The sequence below is a fragment of the Piliocolobus tephrosceles genome, chromosome 3, assembly GCF_002776525.5.
Source record: "Piliocolobus tephrosceles isolate RC106 chromosome 3, ASM277652v3, whole genome shotgun sequence".
In the NCBI taxonomy this organism is placed as follows: domain Eukaryota; kingdom Metazoa; phylum Chordata; class Mammalia; order Primates; family Cercopithecidae; genus Piliocolobus; species Piliocolobus tephrosceles.
Window position 1 is genome coordinate 102,445,819 of NC_045436.1, and position 23,184 is coordinate 102,469,002.

General features: G+C 35.1%; 1 protein-coding gene across 4 annotated transcripts in view; it reads right to left on the reverse strand.

The window, feature by feature from the left end:
• PTPN13 (protein tyrosine phosphatase non-receptor type 13) overlaps positions 1-23,184 on the reverse strand; it is a 222,244-nt gene that overhangs the window by 101,426 nt on the left and 97,634 nt on the right. For all 4 annotated transcript variants that reach the window (XM_023198105.2, XM_023198108.3, XM_023198107.3 and 1 more), the window contains exons 7-10: positions 21,323-21,886; positions 6,992-7,087; positions 6,508-6,601; positions 1,100-1,322 (exon numbers count right to left, since the gene is read on the reverse strand). In XM_023198105.2, the coding sequence (XP_023053873.2) occupies positions 1,100-1,322; positions 6,508-6,601; positions 6,992-7,087; positions 21,323-21,886 (977 nt within the window). The remainder of the gene's footprint in view (positions 1-1,099; positions 1,323-6,507; positions 6,602-6,991; positions 7,088-21,322; positions 21,887-23,184) is intronic.

Here is a 23,184-nt window from a genome sequence, read left to right on the forward strand (position 1 = left end):
CCCAATCTTTTTGGCACCAGGGACGGGTTTTGTGGAAGAAAATTTTTCCACAGACAGGTAGGAGTGGGCAGTTTTGGGATGAAACTGTTCCATCTCAGATCATCAGGCATTAGATTATCATAAGGAACATGTAACGCAGTTCACAACAGGGCTCATACTCCTATGAGAATCTAACGCTGATGCTGATGTGACAGGAGGTGGAGCTCAGGTGGCAATGCTAGCTCCTTGCTCACCTCCTGCTATGACCAGGCCATGGACCAATGCAGACCTCTGGAGCCCTGCTTTTTAGAGCATTACTTTCAACAGCAAATTAGAAACATTTAAAATGTCCAATAATTGGAACTGACTAAAGAAATTATAGCACACAGTAAAGTCACATAATAAAGTATTTTATAACACTAACAATAATATAGAAGTTGTAAAATGTTTAAGATAGTTTACATGAGAAAAGAACCGTTCATTTTGATTTTATGTTTATAAAAATACATTTAAAGTCAGGTTGAAAGAAAAATATACTAACTAGAAGAACAGACACATAAAAATATCCTTCCACATGATACAAGACATAGACTTGTTCCTTCCTGTCTTTGGATACTGTAAATGTGAAGATATGATGTCTGGAGCTAATGGAGTCCTCTTTTAACTATAAAGTCAATTATTACTATAATTCTGAGAATGACGGAGCAACAAGATGAAATGCACTTGATAACATTCTTGAACTTTGGAACTAATCTTGAACTTTCCATGTCTGATCTTCTCAACATATGGAATAATAAATTTCTGAATATTAAAAAATAATCTCCCACAATACCAAATACAGCCAGTTAACTTTAAGGATTATGAATATACTTTTAAAGTATATAGTTAGGACACTCTAAATTCATCTAAGTTATTTTTTAAATGGAATAATGAAAACGGCTAAATGTTTATTTTAATATCAACCAAAAGATATTTAATCCCCGTGGAAATGAATATGGGATTTCAGTTTCATCTACAGGTAACTTTAGATGGATACCTATAGCAATTTTTAAAAGTACTTTGCCCAAGAGTTCCCTGTGAGAGCAGGTCTAGATGTGTAGTGACCTGAGAATCAACTTACCCTCAGTTTTCTTTGGGTCATGGCCGTTTCTAGGGCAATTTCTCTTAATGGATCCCTGGTGATGTCAAGCATGGACGCTTTGATTGTGTCTCCCGGATATAGGCTCAACCGAGACTGCCTAAGGGCCATTTTGGCTTGCAGCTGCATCAGTTCTTCTTCTTGCCGTTTTAGCATGATCTCCTGATTAATTAAGTTGCCTTCAAAGGGTGTTTCATATTGTCTGCTATATAGAAAAGAGGAGACAGGTGAGAACTGGGAGGAAAACAATTGTTTTAAGGCTAATCAAGCAAACTTCATTTTAAGTAAGGTTGCAAGAGCTTAAACAAATTTTATTTTCCCATCTCAGAAGAATCTTTGCATTACACAGTATAGTATGAAGAAATATATAGGCCGGGCGTGGTGGCTCATGCCTGTAATCCCAGCACTTTGGGAGGTGAGGTGGGTGGATCACTTCGGTCCAGGAGTTCGAGACCAGCCTGGGCAACATGGTGAAACCCTGTCTCTACACAAAAATACAAAAAATTCGCTGGCCAGGGTGGCACACACCCGTAGTCCTGGCTACTCAGGAGGCTGAGGCGTAGAATTGATTGAGCCTGGGGGTGAGGGGGTTGAGACTGCAGTGAGCTGGGATGGTACTACTGCACTCCACCCTGGGTGACAGAAGAAAGGAGAGGAGAGGAGACTGAGAGGGGGAGGGGAAGGAGGAGAGAGAGGGGGAAGGGGGGATGGGAGAGGGGGAAGGGGGAAAGGGAAGGAAATATGTATTTGATCTTTGTCCCCAGTTCTTGACAAAGAGCTCCTGAAACCCTTGAAGTCTCTTGGGTGTTAGGAGCCTCTTGTTCTAGTAATGAAACTCTGATCATACTACCTATATAAAACAGGTATATATATATATATATATATACTACCTATATAAAATACTACCTATATAAAACAGGATATATATATATCCTGTTTTATATATCCCTGCTCTCCCTATCCTCTTAAGTAGCTTTATCTTTCTTCAAGGCACCATCATTATATGGCAGTATTATTATTTACTTGCTTTTTCATAGTTATTGGCTATCTATCATTTCCCTCAAGGGACTTTCTGTGTTGTTCACAACTCTATCTCTAGTATCTAAAAGCACCTACTACATGGCAGGTGCTCAATGATTACTTGTAAAGTCAATAACTGAATGTAATTTTATGGCTCACTCTCACTTAAGGGGAGGGTCAAAGATAATAATAAGACCTTGAATGCACACATTTACACTCAAACCTGTTATTTTCATAAAATATTACAGTCTTCTAGCTAAAATTATTTTACATCAGAGCTACTAAAAGGTAGCAAAAATAATTATCACTGTTATCTCTCCAAATATGATATCTAACCAAAACTTCTATAAAAACTGAAAAGTTTGAGACAAAAATCAAAAACAAAAGCAACTCTGTTTGGAGTCAGAAACAAAGGTTACCTCAACAAGCAGAGAGGCATAGAGGCAGTGGGAATGTGCTATGGATAAACTTACTTCAAAAGCTAATATATAAAAAGGCTTAGAAATTCTCTTTGGAAACCACTTTGAATGCCCTTTTTGGTCACTGAAAGACACTTTTGATAGCTCAGAATAAAAAAATTACTCATTCTGCTGCATCTGACTCATAATTTCCTGTTAATCTCCCCCCACCCCACTATGATACAAATCAATAGCACTCTCTGGATCCGTTTTGCCATTTTATTCCAGCTAAAGAGAATGGAAACTTTTGTAAAGAAGCATGCAACATGTACAAATACAGCACTATTTATAGATTTTACAAATGTGTGACCTAAAGAAGAAAACAGGACTCCTGACTATGTACCAGTATGTTAAGGATATTATCAGAGTGTATTCTGCAAGTGAATAGGAATTTGGACAGTATTTTAAGCTAACGTGTGTTTAAGTGGGTAGAAAAAAGATGGAACTAGTAAAAACAAACAGAGTTTAGCAACGTAACATTAGATAATACATACATACAGCTAACAATCTATTTCCTGAAATATTTTTCTTAAAATATTTCCCAAACCTATATCTGACTCAGATGCTATGAACACCACATGGGCTTTTTCTCCCCATAAAGTATGAAAAAAAAATACAGTTTACCCCTTAAACATAGATTTGACAAATACGGTTGCCTTAATGTTTCCTTAAATAAAATATGGAAACAATCAAAATTAAGATTCTCTCATAACCTTGACACTTTTGAGGTTCCTTATCAAGAAAATTAACATAAGGCTCCCAAAATGATTTAATTTTGCTTCAATGAGTATGTTTTAAAATTTAACAATCCAAACCAAATTGGCTGTAAATCAATTGTTTACACATATCCCAATGCTTCTTCAGGTGTTATCTCTATTTCTATTGTTTATATTAAAAGCAAGAGTTTTCAATTGGCATAATAGTAACTATCATAGGTTCCAAATTATGCATAGAGAAAAGCCACTTCTAAAACACATTCTCCCTCACTTCAACACTGAGCTTTGTGCAATTCAATATTGGTTTCTTATTGTTATTCCCACATGCTTTTGCTTCATTAGAGAAACAGAGTAAACAGACAACCTACAAAATGGGAGAAAACATTTGCAAACTATGCATCTGACAAAGGTCTAATAGCCAGAATCTATAGGGAACTTAAATTTACAAAAGAAAAACAAACAACTCCATTAAAAAGTGGGCAAAGCACATGAAAAGACACCCTCAAAATAAATGCAGCCTACAAGCACTGAAAAAAGCTTCATATCACTGATCATTACAGAAATGCAAATCATAACCACAATGAGATACCATCTCACACCAGTCAGAATGGCTATTATTAAAAAGTCAAAAAATAATATATGCTGGTGAGGTTGCAGAGAAAAGGGAACACTTACACAGTGTTGGGAGTGTAAATTAGTTCAACCATTGTGGAAAACGATATGGAGATACCTCAAAGAGCTAAAAGCAGAATGACCATTAGACTCAGCAATCCCATTACTGGGTATATACCCATAGGAATATAAATCATTCTACCATAAAGACACATACACACGAATGTTCACCGCAGCACTATTTACAATAGCAAAGACATGGAATCAACCTAAATGTTCTAAATGTTCATGAATGACAGATTGTATGAAGAAAATGTGGTACATATACACAACGGAATACTATCCAGCCATGAAAAAGAATGAGATCATGTCTTTTGTGGGAACATGGATAGAGCTGGAGGCTATTATCCTTAGCAAACTGATGTGGGAACAGAAACAAATACCACATATTCTCACTTGTAAGTGGGAGCTAAATGACAAGAACTTCCGAACACAAAGAAGGAAACAACAGATACTGGGGTCTAATTGAGTGGGGAAAGTGGGAGGAGGGAGAGGAACAGAAAAGATAACTGTTGGGTACTGGGCTTAATACCTACTTGACAAAATAGTATGTACACAAACCCCTGTGACACGTGTTTATATAACAAACCTTCATATGTACCCCGAAACCGAAAATAAATGTTAAAACATAAAAAGAAAAAGAAAACTGTGTAACATAAAGCATAGATCTTTGTCTCCTACCTCTTTGTCCAAAATTATCAAAATAGGGTCATCACAAGCACACAGTAATATAAAATGCTATTATGCAAATATAGATTGCTTTACGTAAATGAATACTTACTGGAGTTTTCCTCAAAGAAGAAAAATTATAGACTATTTTAAAAAGTACAAGAAACAAAAGAAACAACTTTAAATAAAAGTGGACCATTAGCCCAGGCGCAGTGGCTCCCACCTGTAATCTCAGCACTTTGGGAGGCTGAGGTGGGTGGATAACTTGAGGTCAGGAGTAGTTCAAGACCAGCCTGGCCAAGATGGTGAAACCCATCTCTACTAAAAATACAAAAGTTAGCTGGGCGTGGTGGCAGGCTCCTGCAATCTCAGCTACTTGGGAGGCTGAGGCAGGAGAATTGCTTGAACCTGGGAGGCAGAGGTTGCAGCGAGCCGAGATAGCGCCACTACATTCCATTTGGGCAGCAAAACGAGACTCCGTCTCAAAAAAAAAAAAAATAAATAAATAAATAAAAAGTGGACCATTAACTAAAGAATAATTTTAGTGTAAAGTATTTAATTACGTAGACTCTGAACTGTGAATAGTCTGTTTTAATCACATGGCTAGGGTTACCTGACCTATTAACAGTTTATAAGTGTGAAACAGTGTCTGGCAGAATTATTTAGCTAAGGGGCAAGTTTCTGTTTATTTCCAAGTGATTCTTTTCTATTTGGTGGCACCTGAATTAAACAAACTGAAATACAGAATTAGAAAGGATTCCCACATTTTAGAAGTAAATTCTGAAGCAACCTCTGGTTCTCTAATATATTACAAATTTGAAATTAATGTTTAGCATTAACTACATCTTTTGTTCACATAAGGGACCTGGGCATACACGACAAAGACACACATCACTGCTGACTTGACACCTTTCAGTTTAAACAACATAAATCAACACACAGCTATAATACCACCATCCTAAGCTGAGCACAAACATAATACTAACACCTTATAAGAAATTCACTAAGTATGTCACTATAAAAATGAACTCTAAATAGCCTAAATCAGGCTTTAAAAAAAATACCGCATAACCTCTTTTGAGCCAGGAAAGATAGTGAATAATTAACTTTTTACATAATAGGTTACTTAGTGGTAACCTACTCACTATTCATTCAATAAATAAATACTCACTGAAAGCTTGCTGGCTGAGCCTATTCCAACCTTTCGAGAGAGGTATTATTCTCTTAGAAGTCAAGGTTTACTATCTTCTCACAGATTTTTAATCCCATGCCTTCAACTTCCTGTTATTTTATATTCATATTGATAATTTTAAAAATTAAGCACAACTATAAATAATTAGAGCAAATCATCATGATTTTAAAAGATTCCAATACTCTGTCTTTCATATAATTGATGAATTTCTAAGAACTTTTATAAAAACAAAGAGAGCTAAGGGAAACGAAGAGAAAAGGGAAATACAAAAAATAAAGGGAGAAGGATAATAATAAAAAAATTATACTTGATTCACGCCTGTAATCCCAGCACTTTGGGAGGCTGAGGCAGGTGGATCATTTGAGGTCAGGAGTTTGAGACCAGCCTCGCCAATATGGTGAAACCCCATCTCTACTAAAAATTGAAAAACTAGCCAGGCACAGTGGTGCATATCTGTAATCCCAGTCAGTTGGGAGACTGAGGCAGGAGAATTGCTTGAACCTGGGAGAACGAGGGTGCAGTGAGCCGAGATTGCGCCACTGCACTCCAGCTTATGTGACAGAGCATGACTCCGTCTCAAAAAAAAAAAAAAATTATTTAATTCAAATAAAAAACAAACAGTGGTCACTGAAACTGTATCATCACTACTTTTTCATGACATACCTTGGTCTCTGTGACTGGCTTTGACTTAAGGTTTCATCTACCTCTGGGAGACCACTGCTGGATTCAAACCTCTTTGAGGCTTCACTTCTTTTCACTAATTATGAATGAAAAAGAAATAATGGCACAGGTGATAGAAACATGAGAGTAATTTTATTTAAAACTCAAACACTTAGCAGACAGAGTTGTACAAATCAAATTCACAGAACAAAATTAATGACATAATGTTATTAAACTCTTTTGAGGTAAATCATGTTACTTTTAAAGACAATGAATTATCTCTGTAATGAAAAGGACTGTATCATTATTTGATGAAACTGCTATCTAGTTCTTATACTACTACTAAGTAACCAGCAGTGTTTTTTAATTTTGCAATTTTAGATAGTATTATTCTTTCTGACAATTTATATTAATATTTCAACACTATTGAAAATAATAATAATCGTGGTTTCTTACAAACAGTTTGCTTGTTTCAGATGCTTCCTACCTTGTCTGAAATCTGATTCAGAGGATATAATAGATGGACTTTCACTGGAGGTACTAAAGACATCACCATGGTAAGTTTTGTATCTTCGTACTGGTTCTAAAAGGATGAAAACACACAGATTAGAAAACAAACTCATTAGCTATTCCACATAAATCAAAATATTACTTTTAATCTTGTGGGACTAAAACATTTTATACATTGCTTTAAATTTACCAATTGCTGGAGTGTATTCAAATAATGGGCTCCAATTTTTGAGTTGGTTATGAGCATGGACTCTGGAGCCAGACTGCCTCAGTTTGAATCTCAGTTCCACCACTTTCTAGTGTGTGACCTCAGGAAAGTAATTTAACCTCCCCATGACTCTTCTTTTAATTCAGCCAGAAAGGGGGTATAATAATAGTGCACATCTCATAAGACTGTGAGAATTAACTGAGTTAACATACGCAAAGCTTTTAGAGCGGATACTATGTAAGCATCATTATTACAGTTTTTGAATGTTTACTATGTGTAATTCTGTTAGATTCTATGAGGAACAGACACTCCAAAGACAAAACAATCTCAAAGAATTTGAAATGTGGAAGATAAATAACTCAATACTTAATTTGACACAGAATGCTTAGTTCCACCAGAATAAGATAAGCATTTGGAAGGGGGTACTGCGTAGGTTTGTACAGAGTGTGCACTGTACAAAGGGGCCGGGCCCAGGGGCAAGTGTGGACTAAAATCTAAATCTTATCTTCTAAGTATTTCTGAACCATCCCCTCTTCTTCAGCCCCACTGTTTGTATCATTGAGCACTATTCATGTCACTCCTGAGCTACTACCTGTCTCCTTAATCCCCTTTCTGCAGTTTTGCTCCTTTGCATAATTCACATTACAGAAAGTAAACTTCCCAGAAATGAAAACCTGAGCTATTAAATTTCTTAAAATCCTTGAAACTAGAGTCTTCAACATACAGTTTAAAAACTTCTTAGCTTGGTATTCAAAGCCTTTTATAAGCTGATCCTCAACTAGATTTATTTTATTTTTTAGAGACAGGGTCTCACTTTGTTGCCTAGGCTGGAGTGCAGTGGTGCAATCTAGCAAGTACCTGGTACATAGCAAGCACAAAATTAATATTTTCTGAGTGAATAAATGTATATAAGTGGTACATAAAGGTCACCAGTGATTTTTAGGAGAACTATTTTCATTGCATGAATAGGTCAGAGGCCAAATCAGAGAGAGTTAAAGAACTAGATGGTAAGAATTTGAGAAAATGAGTACACAGTATTCTTTCAAGAATTTTTGAGGATTTGGGAAAGAAAAAAAGATTTAAAAAAATAGAGAGTTTTTTTTTTTTTTTTTTTTTTTTTTTTTGCACAGAGAAATGAATGTCTGTGCTTGATTTCATGTGGTGGATAATAGGCCCGTTGAGTGGGAGAGACTGAAGTTGCAAATGGTAGTGGGAAAAACTGATAAAAAATGTGTTGAAGAAAACAGGAGATGGAAAAAAGAACACATGTGGGATGAGTAGACTGGCAAGGAGGAAAAATCTTTCCTTCTTAAAAGAAGTAACTAACAGACAAGGGAAAAGGTGAAAATACAGAGGCAATCCCAGGATATTCATGTCAGAAAGTTGCCTGGAAATAAAAAGTCAATCACCTCTTGGGAGCCTGTTAGGCTGAAGCTTGAGAAGATTAAAGGAATTCTGCTGTGAACAATGTTGATGAAAGTCAGCAAAACGTACATGAAAGCTTTCATGTAGCCATGAAGATGTAGGATAGGCTAGAATACCTAAGTTTTAGTGGAACCAATCAGAATTTTCTTGTGTCTTTTTTTTTTTTTTTTTTTTGACACTGAAGAAAAGAGACCCTGGGAAGTAGCTAAAACTGGGGAGTGACACGAAGTGCACGGCAGTAGAGAATCAAGGTTGGTGCAGAATTGTTTTTTGCTAGTCTGCAAACCTGAGGACAGTCTTCATTCACATGATGAAATTATTCCTTATATTAGAAGATGTTACTAGACATTCTTAACAGAAAAAGAAGAAAAAATGAAATAGTTAAATGGTACCATAGAAACCAGGTTTGTGGAACCAGAATAGGGATGATGAACTGGAAATTGAGAGGTCATGCCCCAGAAAGGATAAGTCATGTTGAGACAAAGCTTTAAATAAATGAGAGAAGTACAGATGACTGGCCACAGACTCCATGGAGAGAAAGTTCTGCACTGCTTCTAGGATAATGTTTACTTGGAGAACTAGGAATAATATTGCATATTTGACTTTGTTTGGCTTTGGGTATGGTGAACGGAAATATCAATAATACAACAATTGAGTTTTAAAACTGAAAAACCAAGGTATTTACCAGTACTTTTTTTCCTAAATGATTGCATCCTATCACAGGAAAGTCTTATGGTAAACTAAACAATCTAAAATAATTCTCTGGTTTACTATGAATGTAATCTGAAAGGACTATAGAAGATGGAAAACAATAATTTTATTTAATACTAATTTAAATTGAATGAATATGGTACATTATATACAAGTTATATTTTTACTTAGGAAGAACTGCTATTTTCAAGGAACACCAAAGTACATTTGTTTTATTGTTACAGAATCCTCATGCTAAATTTTTAAGGAAATTTTCCAAAAAAACTTAATCAAACTGCAAACCTGGAATTGCAACATACAGGACAGTAAGACCAATAAGGCCATGGATAAGAACCAAATCTAAACAGACAGTATGGTTTTAATTTCTTACAGAGAAAAGTAGAAGTCACAATAAACCTATTCAATAAACTGAGTAAATAACTTTTAGTCAACTGGATGTTATGCCTTGTTACAATTTCACACCCCATATTAAGTAATAAACGAATTTATTGTTTCACAACTATTTTTGCAAAGTGGCTGTAACATCATAAATAAATTTTAATCTGAAGTTCCATTCTTTGGTGGTACTTTATAATTGTTCTCATATTGTTTCACATATCCATATTTCCTCACCCTTACTACTACCCTATGTTTTATTTTCTTTTTTCTTCAGTTTACTCTGACACTACTAATAAACTTTTTTTCAATCTCTGGGTTCCTTCTGTGAAACAAATAAACGCAACTTTGACTAACCATTCTTAAAAACATAATAAATCATTTTCCCTTGATGAACTATTGGTCTGTAAATGTTTTCAGTAATATACCTTCGGGGAGGAGGTTATTACCTTATGATACTTTACTGTTTTATAATAATAGGGTACTGGTACTCTAAAACACAAATGGGATAACTTGCTTTGCCTATTGGGGTAGAAAGACTTTTTTCTTTTTCTTCTAATACTGACGTAGGGGTGGGTGTATCTATGTTAACTGAAGTAGTAAGAATCTTTTTTGTGAGCTTCTTATGTTCTGAAGTGTGTCTTGGAAAATTTCTGAATAATAAATTTAACGTTTTCAGGTATTGTTATAAAATTACATATTCTTTACCAAGAGAATCTTGCAGTGGTATATATGGAGAGGCACATTTTCCATGTTTACAGGTCATCTGAGCAGAAACATTTCTTGGTTCTCTGAGATGACCTGCAAATAAAGATATCTAGTAGGCACTAACCAGATAGAAGTGGTTTTCTTCCTCTGTTCTGGTCTGCTGAAGACAGGTCATATCTAATTGTCAATGAGGTATACTAACATTATTAACTATTTTTCTTTTTAGAGGATTCAGACACACAAACATGTTTTCTATTTTTGAGTGTGTAATTCCAGCACTTTAGATTTGGTACAGATCCCAGGAATGTGGTATTAATCGGGTGATTTTCAAAAAATTGTGTATGTGGAAACTTCCAAACAGACACAAAAATAAAGAGTATGATGAATCTTTATGTACCCATTTCCCAGTACCAACAAAACCTGGCTGGTAGTTAAACTAGAAAGTATCAGGTTATTATTATTATTATTTTAAACAAAAAAGGATGCTTCTACATACTTACAGAATATTACAAAGTTTTCTTTTTCATTTTTTTGACACGGAGTCTCGCTCTGTCACCCAGGCTGGAGTGCAGTGGCCCAATCTCTGCTCACTGCAAGCTCCGCCCCCCGGGTTCATGCCATTCTCCTGCCTAGGCTCCCGAGTAGCTGGGACTACAGGCACCCGCCACCACGCCCGGCTAATTTTTTTTGTAATTTTAGTAGACATGGGGTTTCACCATGTTTGCCAGGATGGTCTTGATCTCCTGGCCTCATGATCCGCCCGCCTCGGCCTCCCAAAGTGCTAGGATTACAGATGTAAGCCACCGCGCCCGGCCAGAATATTACAAAGTTTTCTGAATGCCAAAATTCTTGAATCATGTGCAATGGACCTATTAGAATAACCAATACACATTTTATAAAATGCACATGTAGCCGCCTTCATTGCAATGTTATAACTGTAATGGCAAAATTTTAAGCTTTCACCATTACAGTTGTCAAACTGAATTTATTTGCCTTTTGTGGGGCTGAAAATTAGTCTCAATATCTAATTTGTTGGTTTGCAAATTTCTTTTCTCAGCTAGTAAATATCTAAATGAAGCCTACAATGTAAAAATTAGTGTACTAGGGTCCATTCAGAATCATAATTTTTCCTTATTTTACTAGACAATTTCCTTCTTTTTGACTTCCTATGAGTACTTAGTTTTCAGTTACAGAAAATGAAGTTTCAGCAAAAAAATCACAGTGTTAGAAATATTAATGAGAAGAAAAGAGCAAATGGGAGGGTAAAATCAGCCTAGGTTTTATGTCACCAAATGTGATGTCCCCCAAAAAGAAGTACCAAATAGGGTGTGTGTAAATAAATGTACACAAACACATAAAACTTGTATCAATATATTCTCTCCAAAACCATTTTGTAGAATAGTCATGGAAGAATGAAAAGAATAAGGACTAATGAAGAATGGTTTAAAGAATTAAGATTTGGGCCATCATGTTTTGTTATGCCTGTAATCCCAGCACTTTGGGAGGCTGAGGCAGGTGGACTGATCGAGCCCAGGAGTTTGAGACCAGCCTGGGCAACGTGGTGAAACCCCATCTCTACAAAAACAAACAAAAAAAAAAAAACAAAAACAAAAACAAAAGCAACCAGGCGTGGTGGCACATGCTTGTAGTCCTAGCTACTTGGGAGGCTGAGGCAAGAGAATTGCTTGAGCCCAGGAGGCAGAGGTTGCAGTGAGCTAAGACGATGCCACTGCACTCTAGCCTAGGAAACAGAGCGAGACCTTGTCTCAAGAAAAAACAGAAAACAAAGAATTGAGATTTGGACAGCAGTCTAGTTATACAGATTCTATAATCATATATACTCTGAAATTAGAAGATATCCTTTCATCTCTAGCACTACTTTACCATAATTAAAAGTATACTTTTTGTCAGAATATGAGGTATAAAAACTTAACAAATATTTTATTAGCCTTTATCTGTAATCTTGTCCTCTGAACAAAATTCACAGTGACTCTATTATATTGATGCCATTTATACAGCAACAATGAAAATCAGTTTTTCAACAGGCAAGTGTGTTTTGCCATAAGTTCTTGACAATTAAGAGTGTCAATTTCTGCCACCACTTAACACAATTAGCACTTTTATCATACAAAGTTGTGGCATGTGATCATGTACACTACAGTTTAAATGTTTAGGACATCAGACTTGGATTATGAAGATCTGCATAATATTCTGGGATTATATAAAGCTATTTCAAATGAAACATTCAAGTCTACAATTTTCACATTAAAATGAATCTAAGCCAGCATAAATTGTAATCTAGAAACACCATTTACAAGTGATACATATTCAAGCTCAGACAAGTAATATGCAGAAAGTGAGACTCAGCCAATTGCAACAAGAATTAAATAACCACTTTTACCCTGACATTTCTTTACCTTTAATACATGATCCTAATTACAGACACAAGTTTCAAAGAGAAATAAAATGACTGCTTTTGTAGTGTAGAACTATAAAACATTTTTTAAAATTCCACATTTTTAAGGATATGGGTCCTAACAAACTATTTCAACTTTCAAACAAAGCAAAAAACACAGTAATAATATTATGTACTCATACATTAAGTGTTATTTTCTATGCTTCCTTTATGGGAGAATAATTTTGGGAGATTAGCAACTGTCTTTTTTATGTGTTTACTAGTCTACTGTATTCCATATTACACCACACTGCAATGAATACAATATTTTCTAAATCCCTTGAGAGCTAGACATAATGAATAAAATTTTGAACCTGGGTGAACAAAGCTCATACAAGTGTGAATGTATGTAAGGAAGGAAAGATGTATGGAGAAATGCTCTGTAAACTCTTAGTCACTCTATAGACCTAAAATATATGCAGAGTAGGGATATCAAAAAGAATGAACAGTTTCCACCTCCTTCTCTAGGGGTCTTGTGTGATACAGTAGCCACATAGCTGGGCTGTGATGTGGGCTGGGCTCACTGTATCATTCTTCCAGAATCTTCAAGGATTCACTGTGACTTCATTGTCCTTTTCAAAACTTTCAAAGAGTACAGAGTTCAACAGGAAATCAATTACATTCTCTGTTGGTTGTTCAGGTTATATGTGAAAAGTATGTGAGTTTACTCTTAGAGTTGGACAAAACAGAGGAAGAGGAGGTATGATTTTTTCTCACTATATGTATAACTTGCCAGAGAATATTGTTGTAACCCATTATCTGAAATAGCACCACTGCATATATTAAAATTCTTTAATAGCCACATTGTAATACTCTGTTTATATTAACACTTACTGAGTACCTATTATATGTCAGGTGTAGTGGCAGATGCTAAGGATACAGCTATGAATTAAACCAGGCCAAATTTTCGAGGTCTGTAGGAGGAAAGACAAGCTCCTGAAAGAAAAACAGCCCATCATCATCCTAAACTGGGAAGGTGAGAGAAAGATTCCTGAAACATCAATGTCCGAAAGCTTTGAGTCTTAAGGCAGATTGCTGTGTGAATAAAGGCAAGGAAATATAAAATGGTCTATAAATAGGTAGGTAGGTAAGTAGGTAGGTAGATCAATCAATCATCCATCCATCCACACACGTGTGTGTTTGTGTGTGTATGTGTGTGTGTATTTTTCTCTATATACACACAAATTCAGAGCTGGGGAGGCAAGGAGGGAGGAAAAGAGGGTAAAAGAGTAAGAAGGAAGGGAGTGGGGAGGAGAGAAAGAAAAAGGGAGGGAGGGAGAGACAGAGAAAGGGAGAGAATGATAGTGTGAGGTGTGATATGGGAAATGCTAAAAGATGAGATGAGAGATATAATCATGGGGAACCTTAAGTATGATGATCCAAGGAGCTAGAATAATATCCTGTTCAGGTGATGGAACATTGGTAAATGGCTGACAGCAGAGAATAAACGTATTCAAACTTGCATGGCAGAGAGACAAATGGAGAGACAAGGGGACTGCGATGAAATGAGGAAACACTTAAGTTTAGAATTGCTGGGTCTTAAAAAATGTGATGATGTCCATTGTTAGTAAGATCAATTTTCAATCTTTCTTAAGATATATCAGTCCATCCTTAGAGTGCATGTCAAAGCCAACCTGGGTCTATGTGAACCATGCTATGGGTAGATTTAAATTAGGTCTCTCATTTCCAATAAAGGAGCATTTTATTTCTGTGAACTCTGATCTCACGTTATCATGAATACAGACACTGGAAAGTCTGTATTGGTTTGACCTTCAATTTTCCCTAGTATTTAAAAATGTAATTTTATTTTTCCACTTGGATAATCCAAAAGAAGAGAAGTAAATATATATTCTCAGTTGTATTCTTAAACTAAATAATGATTTATTGCTCACCTTCTCCCAAATGGTTCTAAAACCGGTCTTTCCTCAACTGATTGTTGGTATTTTACACTGACCTAATGTCATATGGGAATAGTCTAAAGATGCACTGTCCAATATGGTGACTACTAGCCACATGTAACTATGTAAGTTTAAATAAAATATTCAGTTCCTCAGTTGTACTACCTACATTGCAAGTGCTCCATAGTCACATGTAGCTAGGAGCTACTGAGTTGGACTGTGCAAATATAGAATATTTCCTCCATTAAAGAAATTCTGTTGGACAATACTGGTCTAAATTACAAATCTCTTTAAAATCCAGCCATGGAAACACAGTAGACACTTCTTTTCTTTCTAAGACATTGATTCTATCTACATTATAATTCAGAGACACAAAATATATTTGTGTCTCATTTATAATCTAATACTTAAGTTTTCTTAATCTAGTAATTAAGTCATTAATGCCTGAAATACATATGATATTTGACCAATATGACAGAAAATCCCTGCTTCTCATTTACTTCTGTGGAACTGATATAAATCAAATAGAAACTGAATATTAAAATTATTTTTTTTTAGCTTATGCAGTAACTTAAATAATAACTCAATCATTTTTTTCTTGCTATTCAAAGGGAAATACAGTAAAGAAATAAAAATTAAAATAGTTCATCCTTACTAGTTTTGGAATTTAAAAAAGAAAAATAAGTTTTGGAAAAATACATAACTCTCCATAAAATTATAAATACTAAAAGTACCACATATAATACTTGAACTCACACACTTATAAATTCATCCCTTTGCTTTTGTTAAGTGTAATCATAAGAATGTAAACTTTTAAATTCAGTCTTCTCAAATGAAACATTAAGCTTCCTCAAATGAGAATGGGTTCCCATACTTGAGTGTTTACATATTCTAGTTGCACAACACAGAGTCTAAGCTGTGTTCACAGGGCAGGCACAAGATAGCAAAACTAGGCTAGGACCAGAGATCACACTACTAGAAGGAAGAAAACAATATTTCATTTTGATGTGAACTAGGTTGATTAACAACCCATTAAACAAATAACACTTAACCATAACCACTTTTGTAGAAATTAGTTGTATCTGTTCTTCATACCTTCCTTTCTAGTATTGTGCAGAATGCAGAGGAGTTGCAACTGTTGGAAGCCAAATGCTATTCATGATCCCCACCCAGGGTGTGGGAGTACTGCTCATACTACACTCACAGTACTGGTTCCAAGTCAATCTCTCATAATCAGGAATCTACTGCCAACCCACAGAGCAATGGATAGGGCGTGTATGGTAATCACATTACAAGAAAGAGAGAAAGAGACATTTGTCAGATACTCCTATTAGAAAACAAATAACTACGCAGATCTTGAGATGGAGTTGAAAAGGTAGAAAATAAAATACTAAGAAAAAAGAAGAGAATTAGATAGTCCTGTGCTGAGGTGAAAAAAAGTAGAATTAAAAGAATGAAGCAAAAAAGAGCAACATCAAATTTTAAAACTAGTTTTCACAAGAGAAAACTAAGTTATGTTTCTTCCTGCCCCTTTCCTACTGCTTTACATATGTGGAGAACTATCTGAAAAGTTGTTAACTTAATAATCACAGTAATAATCTTCTATTTATACGTTTTCAATTTCAACTACAATTTCTTTCTTGAGATCTTTGTTCCTATCTCATTTTGTTCCCAAAGAAATCAGACCAGTCAATGTCCATCACTGCTTTTTGATAATTTATGGTCTATCTGGTCAGTCATAGGATTAGCTGCCTTAAAGATCCGACCATAGTAGAATCCCACCAAAATACTATCTACTACAATAGATGACATAATGGAGTTCCAGCTTAACTCCTGCACTGTATGGTTTAATGAAGAACCAAAAGTGCCTCATTTTTAGCCTTCCTTTCATAACACTATCTTGTTTTGCTGTATTAAAAAGTATATAATTTTGTTAAGGAGAGACTTAAGGGACTTGGTAGGCAGTTAGTTGAATGTCCAATGTCCCAGGCAGTAACAACATCTTTTCAATCATGTATCTGACATGTATCTGGTCTCTTCTCTAAATGAGGACAGCAGAGTGGAAGAATCCTATAATTGGGCTCTAGAGACTTGGATTCAAAATACAGCTCTGTTATGAATTATGAATTATGTATCTCCTTTGGCAAACTAGTCTACTTCTCTGGACCTCTGAAAATGAGATGTTTGGTTTAAATGGTATCCAGATTCCTTCCACTTTGAAATTCCATATTTGAAGGTCTGGTGTCCCCTATGCTAGTTAGCTGGTTGATGTTGTTAGCTGAGGAAATGCTGAGGAGGTTATTTGGGTAAAGGATCCTTTGAAGAGAATGGGGCATGGGTTAAGGAAAAAGCTATGTATCAGAGGTTGGAGGACAAAACTTTCTTATTAACTCAATAACCCTCCTTGCACACCCAAAGAAAAAGATTAAAATTTAGCAATTTTGTTTCTTCCAATTATTATATCAGCTCAATGAATGTGGGAATACATTTTTTTTTTTTTTAAGTCACATGTAGTGGGAAATCTTTAAGACTGACATTCTGAAAATCCATGATGAAAATCTACAATCTCTGAAATAATAAAACTCTATCATTAACTCATTATGTGATCTTGGGTATGTTATTAAATCTCCACAAGCCCAAGGATATGTTTGGATAACATGTGCTCTAAGACCTCTTCTAATTCTATAATTACTGAAACCCATTAGCAACTGCCAAATTTAAAGATCACAAAAATTGTAGAAAACATTTAACTTTTAAAACACAAATATTTTAAGAAAGAAATGTGTACAATAAAATGTGTACATTAATGGTATTTACAGTTCTGCTTGATTCATCACATATAAAAGGGATCTGTGAAGCCTTTCATGAGAATTAAATGAGAAAAATGGGATTTATATGATTTTCTATTTTTTTTTTTGTATAGTAGCTAAAATCTTCCTATTACCAATCTGCACGTTTGCTTGTATATCTTTTTTTTTTTTTTCTTTTTCTGAGATGGAGTCTTGCTCTGTCACCAGGCTGCAGTGCAATGGCACAATCTCGGTTCACTGCAACCTCCACCTCCTGGGTTCAAGTGATTCTCCTGCCTCAGCCTCCTGAGTAGCTGGGACTACAGGCATGTACCACCACACCCGGCTAATTTTTGTATTTTTAGTAGAGACGGGGTTTCACTGTGTTAGCCAGGATGGCTTGATCTCCTGACCTGTGATCCGCCCGCCTTGGTCTCCCAAAGTGTTGGGATTACAGGCGTGAGCCACCGCGCCTGGCCTTGTTTGCAACATAAATTACCTCACCTTTAGAAAAAGCACAGCATAAGACCAGCAGGTTACTCAACTAAATAACTAGTAAGAATTAGTGCTTTTGAATTCTAAACCTCTAACGTTCCTTTTGATTAATGCTTATAGTCTAAAGCAAACATAATTTATTACTGCTTTCAAGTTACTATATAATAATGGAGATTTAAGGTAGTGTATTTCCATAATAATCCAACGTTTTTAGGTGTTTGTTTAACTGGGTTGTAAAATATCCTCTGGGGGAATAATGGGTAGGTTCTTCATGAGAGCAAATGCTTTTGAAAACCCTGGTTAAAAAGATTTCAGGATTGTCCTATATCAAACAATTCAAAGCACTTTGATTTTTTAAAAAAGCTTTTCTTTTGTTTGTGCATCCTATAACAAATACAAAATTTCTAAATCTGAAAATGATGTATCAAATACGTAATTACCTTTTGAACAAATAAGACTCTACAAGAATTATGTATCATCTTTGCAGATATAAAAATATATGTAGAAATAAGATGGTCTGAGTTTCCTTAACACTTACACACATGTGCATACACATGATCTGAGAAGATAATAGAATCATATGGTACAATAGTCTAATATATTTTGTTATTGGTAATGAAAAATAAGTGAAATAGATTAAATAGACTATTATGGTATAATTTAACAAATTAAATATGTTTCCATTAATGTTTGATGTTTTTCTTGTTTAACTCTCAAAGCAAGGTTCAAGTGTAAAAAAAAAAAATCTCAAGCTTTGCTAATTCACATTACTACTAATTTACCAAATATTAAGACAAGGAATGTTCTGAAACTTAGATCACACAGAAAAAAATTAGAAATTATAATAATTATTTTTATTTGAGACAGAGTTTTGCTCTTGTTGCCCAGGCTGTAGTGCAATGGTGTGATCTTGGCTCACCGCAACCTCTGCCTCCTGGGTTCAAGTGATTCTCTTGCCTCAGCCTCACAAGTAGCTGGGATTACAGGCATGTGCCACCATGCCTGGCTAATTTTTGTATTTTTTTTTTTTTTTGTAGAGACGGGGTTTCTCCATGTTTTGAGGCTGGTTTCGAACTCCTGACCTCAGGTGATCTGCTTGCCTCAGCCTGCCAAAGTGCTGGGATTACAGGCATGAGCCACCGCGCCTGGCCAATTTTATTATTACTATCATTAGAGACAGGGTCTCGTTTTGTTGACCTGTCTGGAGTGCAGTGGCATGATGACACAACACTGCAAGCTTCAAACTTCTTGGCTCAAGTGATCCTCCCACCTCAGCCTCCCGAGTAGCTGGAACTACAGGTGTGCACCACCACACCTGGATAATTTAAAAATTTTTTTGTAGATATGAGGTCTTGCTATGTTGCCCAGACTGGTCTTAAACTTCTGACTTCAAGCAGTTCTCCCACCTTGACCTCCAAAAGTGCTAGGATTACAGGTGTGACCCACCATGCCTGGCCTATAATTTCATTTTTAATATTCACATTAAAAAAAAGATACTACTCAGCCTTTCAAATGTTAGAAATATTCATCTAGATTGGTACATACCTTCATTATTTCTATTTCAAAACTATAACGGTTTTATTTATTTGAATCATTGAAGGGTTTTTTTTTTCCACAATGGACAAGATTTCTTTATATAATTGTTTCCATGATGACATGTTTGACAGAAGTTCAGACTAAATTAATGTTCATATACTAGCTGTTGTACAACATAAAAAAGGAGACTTTTCTTTTAAACCATAGAAAGTGCCTAATCTCTTTGCTATCACAATTCCAAAAGTTGTGAAGTGGTGTATAACACACATTTCTAAAATTTTACTTCCTATCTTTGAAAGTTTTTGATCAAGATTATACGTAACCATCTCATAAAGTTGGCTAATGTTTTTGAAAAATTCATGTTATATAGGAACTCATATAAATTAAATATTCAATAATTTCCTCCATTAATTTCAAACTCTTTACTAATTTTCAATTCCTGAAGTTGAAAAAAAAATGCAAAGCTTCTTTTACTCGAAGTAAAGCAAAACTCAGAAAGTATGTTCTATGCTATGCTTAAAACTTAAGTAACAGGGCAACAGACCTTTAGAGTACTTTAAAGGAGATATATGAATAAAAAAATTACACTAGAACAATGACCTTAAAAATAAATATGACCCTTAATTATGTCATTCTTTTCTTTGAACTAGAAAGCATCTTAAAGTTGTCTTTAATCAGCTATGTCCTAGGATTTGTCTAGGAAGCAAGGGCAGTTATAAAACTCGAATCTTAAAAAATGTACAGAATTAGATTAAAAATTATCTCTTTTCTCTTGCTTATATTCATACTAAAAATAGCCTCTATCTATATGTCACAACTATTTATACTGAAAATAGTCTCTATCCATATGTCTTGGACATAATTTTACTCCAATCAACATACTGAGTTTTGTGTGTGAAATCAAGTATTTTTGAAACAGAGTTTTCCCCTAGAATAAGAATTTACCATTTATAAAGTTATTTTATATTACTCACACTAATAATGTAATATTAATCACTTTACATTCATTACCTAATTAACCTGCTTTGAGAAGCCCATTTTATAGATGGGGTAATTTAGACTTGGAGTGATGAAGCCCAAGTAAACACCACATCGTTACCAATGGAGGAACTAATTCAAACTTAGGCTGACTCTGTAAACCTAAAATGTACTATGATTCAAAAGGTATGGATTCAAAACTTTATTCCAGTCAAAGTAAATTATAATCTTCTACAGTTGCACCCCAAAATTTGCAATTTGAAGCTGGTGGTTTGAGAAGCAATGCACCATAACTATGCTATTCAGGTTCTCTAGCACTGCTGACTTTGATGAACTGCTTTCTATTTCCACAAACCAGTTATTTACTGAAGCTTCCCATGAGATAGTGCATGGTAGATGGTATGGTGGAGAATTTAAGCAAAAAGAAGTAGAAAATATGCCTCCTGCCTTTGAGAAGCTTACAATCTAAAAATATGCTACCCCAAATATTGAGAGACTATAACATGACTGGGCATGTTTATCAGGGATGACTTTGTGGAAGCAGAGCACTTCAATTAGGGTTTTGATGGAAGGGAGAACAGAAATTGACAGAGAAGTACGAGATTAACCAGAGTACAAATGTTTGGCAGTGAAAATAAGACTTGTGGAATAATTTAATAACCCTTCTTTATTTTGAAAAAAACATTTAAAATTCTTCAATTCTCTCTCAAACATGCACAAAATTACTAACCTTCTACATTCATGGCTTCTCTCAGAACCTGAAGTTTCTTTTGTCTCTCTCGGATTCGGTCCAAAGCACTTGATATTGCTGAGGAGGTGGGCAATTCTCGAGTGTCATATATTGGATCCATTTTCTGAGGACCAAAGATATCCAAGGCTATACTTCCATCTGAGTATCTTGCCTCCTTTTTTCTAGGAGTGGTTGAAGTCCGCACTGTTACTGCCTCAGGGTGACAATGACGATATGACGCAGTCTCTCCTGAAGAGAAGTCTCTGTCAGCTGTACAAAGCAAGTCCATGGATGAAGCCCAGATCTTCTTCTTAGAAAGTACATCAACGCCAGGGATGGGTTTTTTTTCTGGGCCACTAGTTTTGAACTGGTAAGGGGAGCGTGTATTTTCAGAATCTTCATGTCCAGAATTATCTGATAAAATGTCCTTGAAATAATTCTCCTCATCTTGTGTATCTCTGATGGACAGAAATCCCATAGATTTACTAAGCCCTTTGTTAAGAAAGGTCTGATGAGAGAGTGGAGCCTTTTGTATGTCTAGTACATCAGAAGTAGAGCTTCTCCCTGGAATGATAAGAATCTATCATGTATGCACAGAATTTTTAGAAAATAAATGGAAATGTAATCCACTATTGACAATGAAAGTGGTGGCAATTTCCTAAATGTTCCAAATGGAAGATCAGAGGTGAAATGGTATGGTGGTGATGGTGATAGTGGAAGAGGAAAGAGATGCTATGTTTGCATAACTTTTCGTAGTTCATCGTTTCTTATCTAATAAAATCAATATACTGAACTGACATTTTTGAGTGGTATTATTTTCTATTCATCAAATGTGAATTATTTGGTTTTGAAAAGCAGACAACTATCCAGTTTGGAAGAATGTTCACTATCCAAGAAATGATTTGGGGCAATAATGGAATGTATAGTGAACTACTTTAACTTCTACAGGTATAACTCAAACATTATGTCATATCACTATAAAGCCCGGGTATATTCCGATCTTTTAAATAAATACATTTAAGGAAGAAACAAAGAATTCTTGCTATATTCTGGATGGAAACAGGATTGTAGCATTTGGAATTCTTAAGTATCACGATTTTATTATAATTAGATATGTTTTCAGAAAACTTTATTGTGTTTGAAATCCAAATAATTTGATTGTGTTTAAGTTATGAAAGAAACTTAATATTTCCATGGCAGACCCTCATGCACTAAAAAAGTTTTTTCCTCTAGAACATAATTTACCATTATTTGCCATTTGTAATAAAGTACCAACTCTTATTCTTTAGTTTCTGAGGTAGTTAAAATCAGTAGTCATTTTACTTTTTTTTAAAGGCAGTAGTCTATAAATGTGACACACACCAAAAATGTCCATCCAGTAATTTTGTGAATCCATAGATTCAACAAAAAATCATATACATGTCCGCTACTGAAAAAAGAAATGTGGGTAAATACTTTATAGTTACTAACTCAATAGCCCTCAAACACTGAAGATTTCCTGGGCTACCTTCTGTGATCTTTTTGATAATCTATCTGCTATACAATATAAAATAATGACTAAAACCTTCTTAGTAATAATAAATTGCTTGTTAATTTATTTAAAGACATCAGTTGCCTCTGTAGTGTAACAACTATAAGCTTTAATTCCCTGAACACAAATTTTACCTTAAAAAACTTTAAAAAGTGAATTCATTTCAGAATGGCAGCAAATAATTGCTTAAGCATAAGATTAAAACATTGTGCTTTTATTGTACCTCATCTTCCCATGAATCTACTGAAGTGTAAATAAGGGTAACATCTATATTTTGGGCACATCAAATAAAGAACACCAAGAAATATACCATTCCACATCCAAACACAGA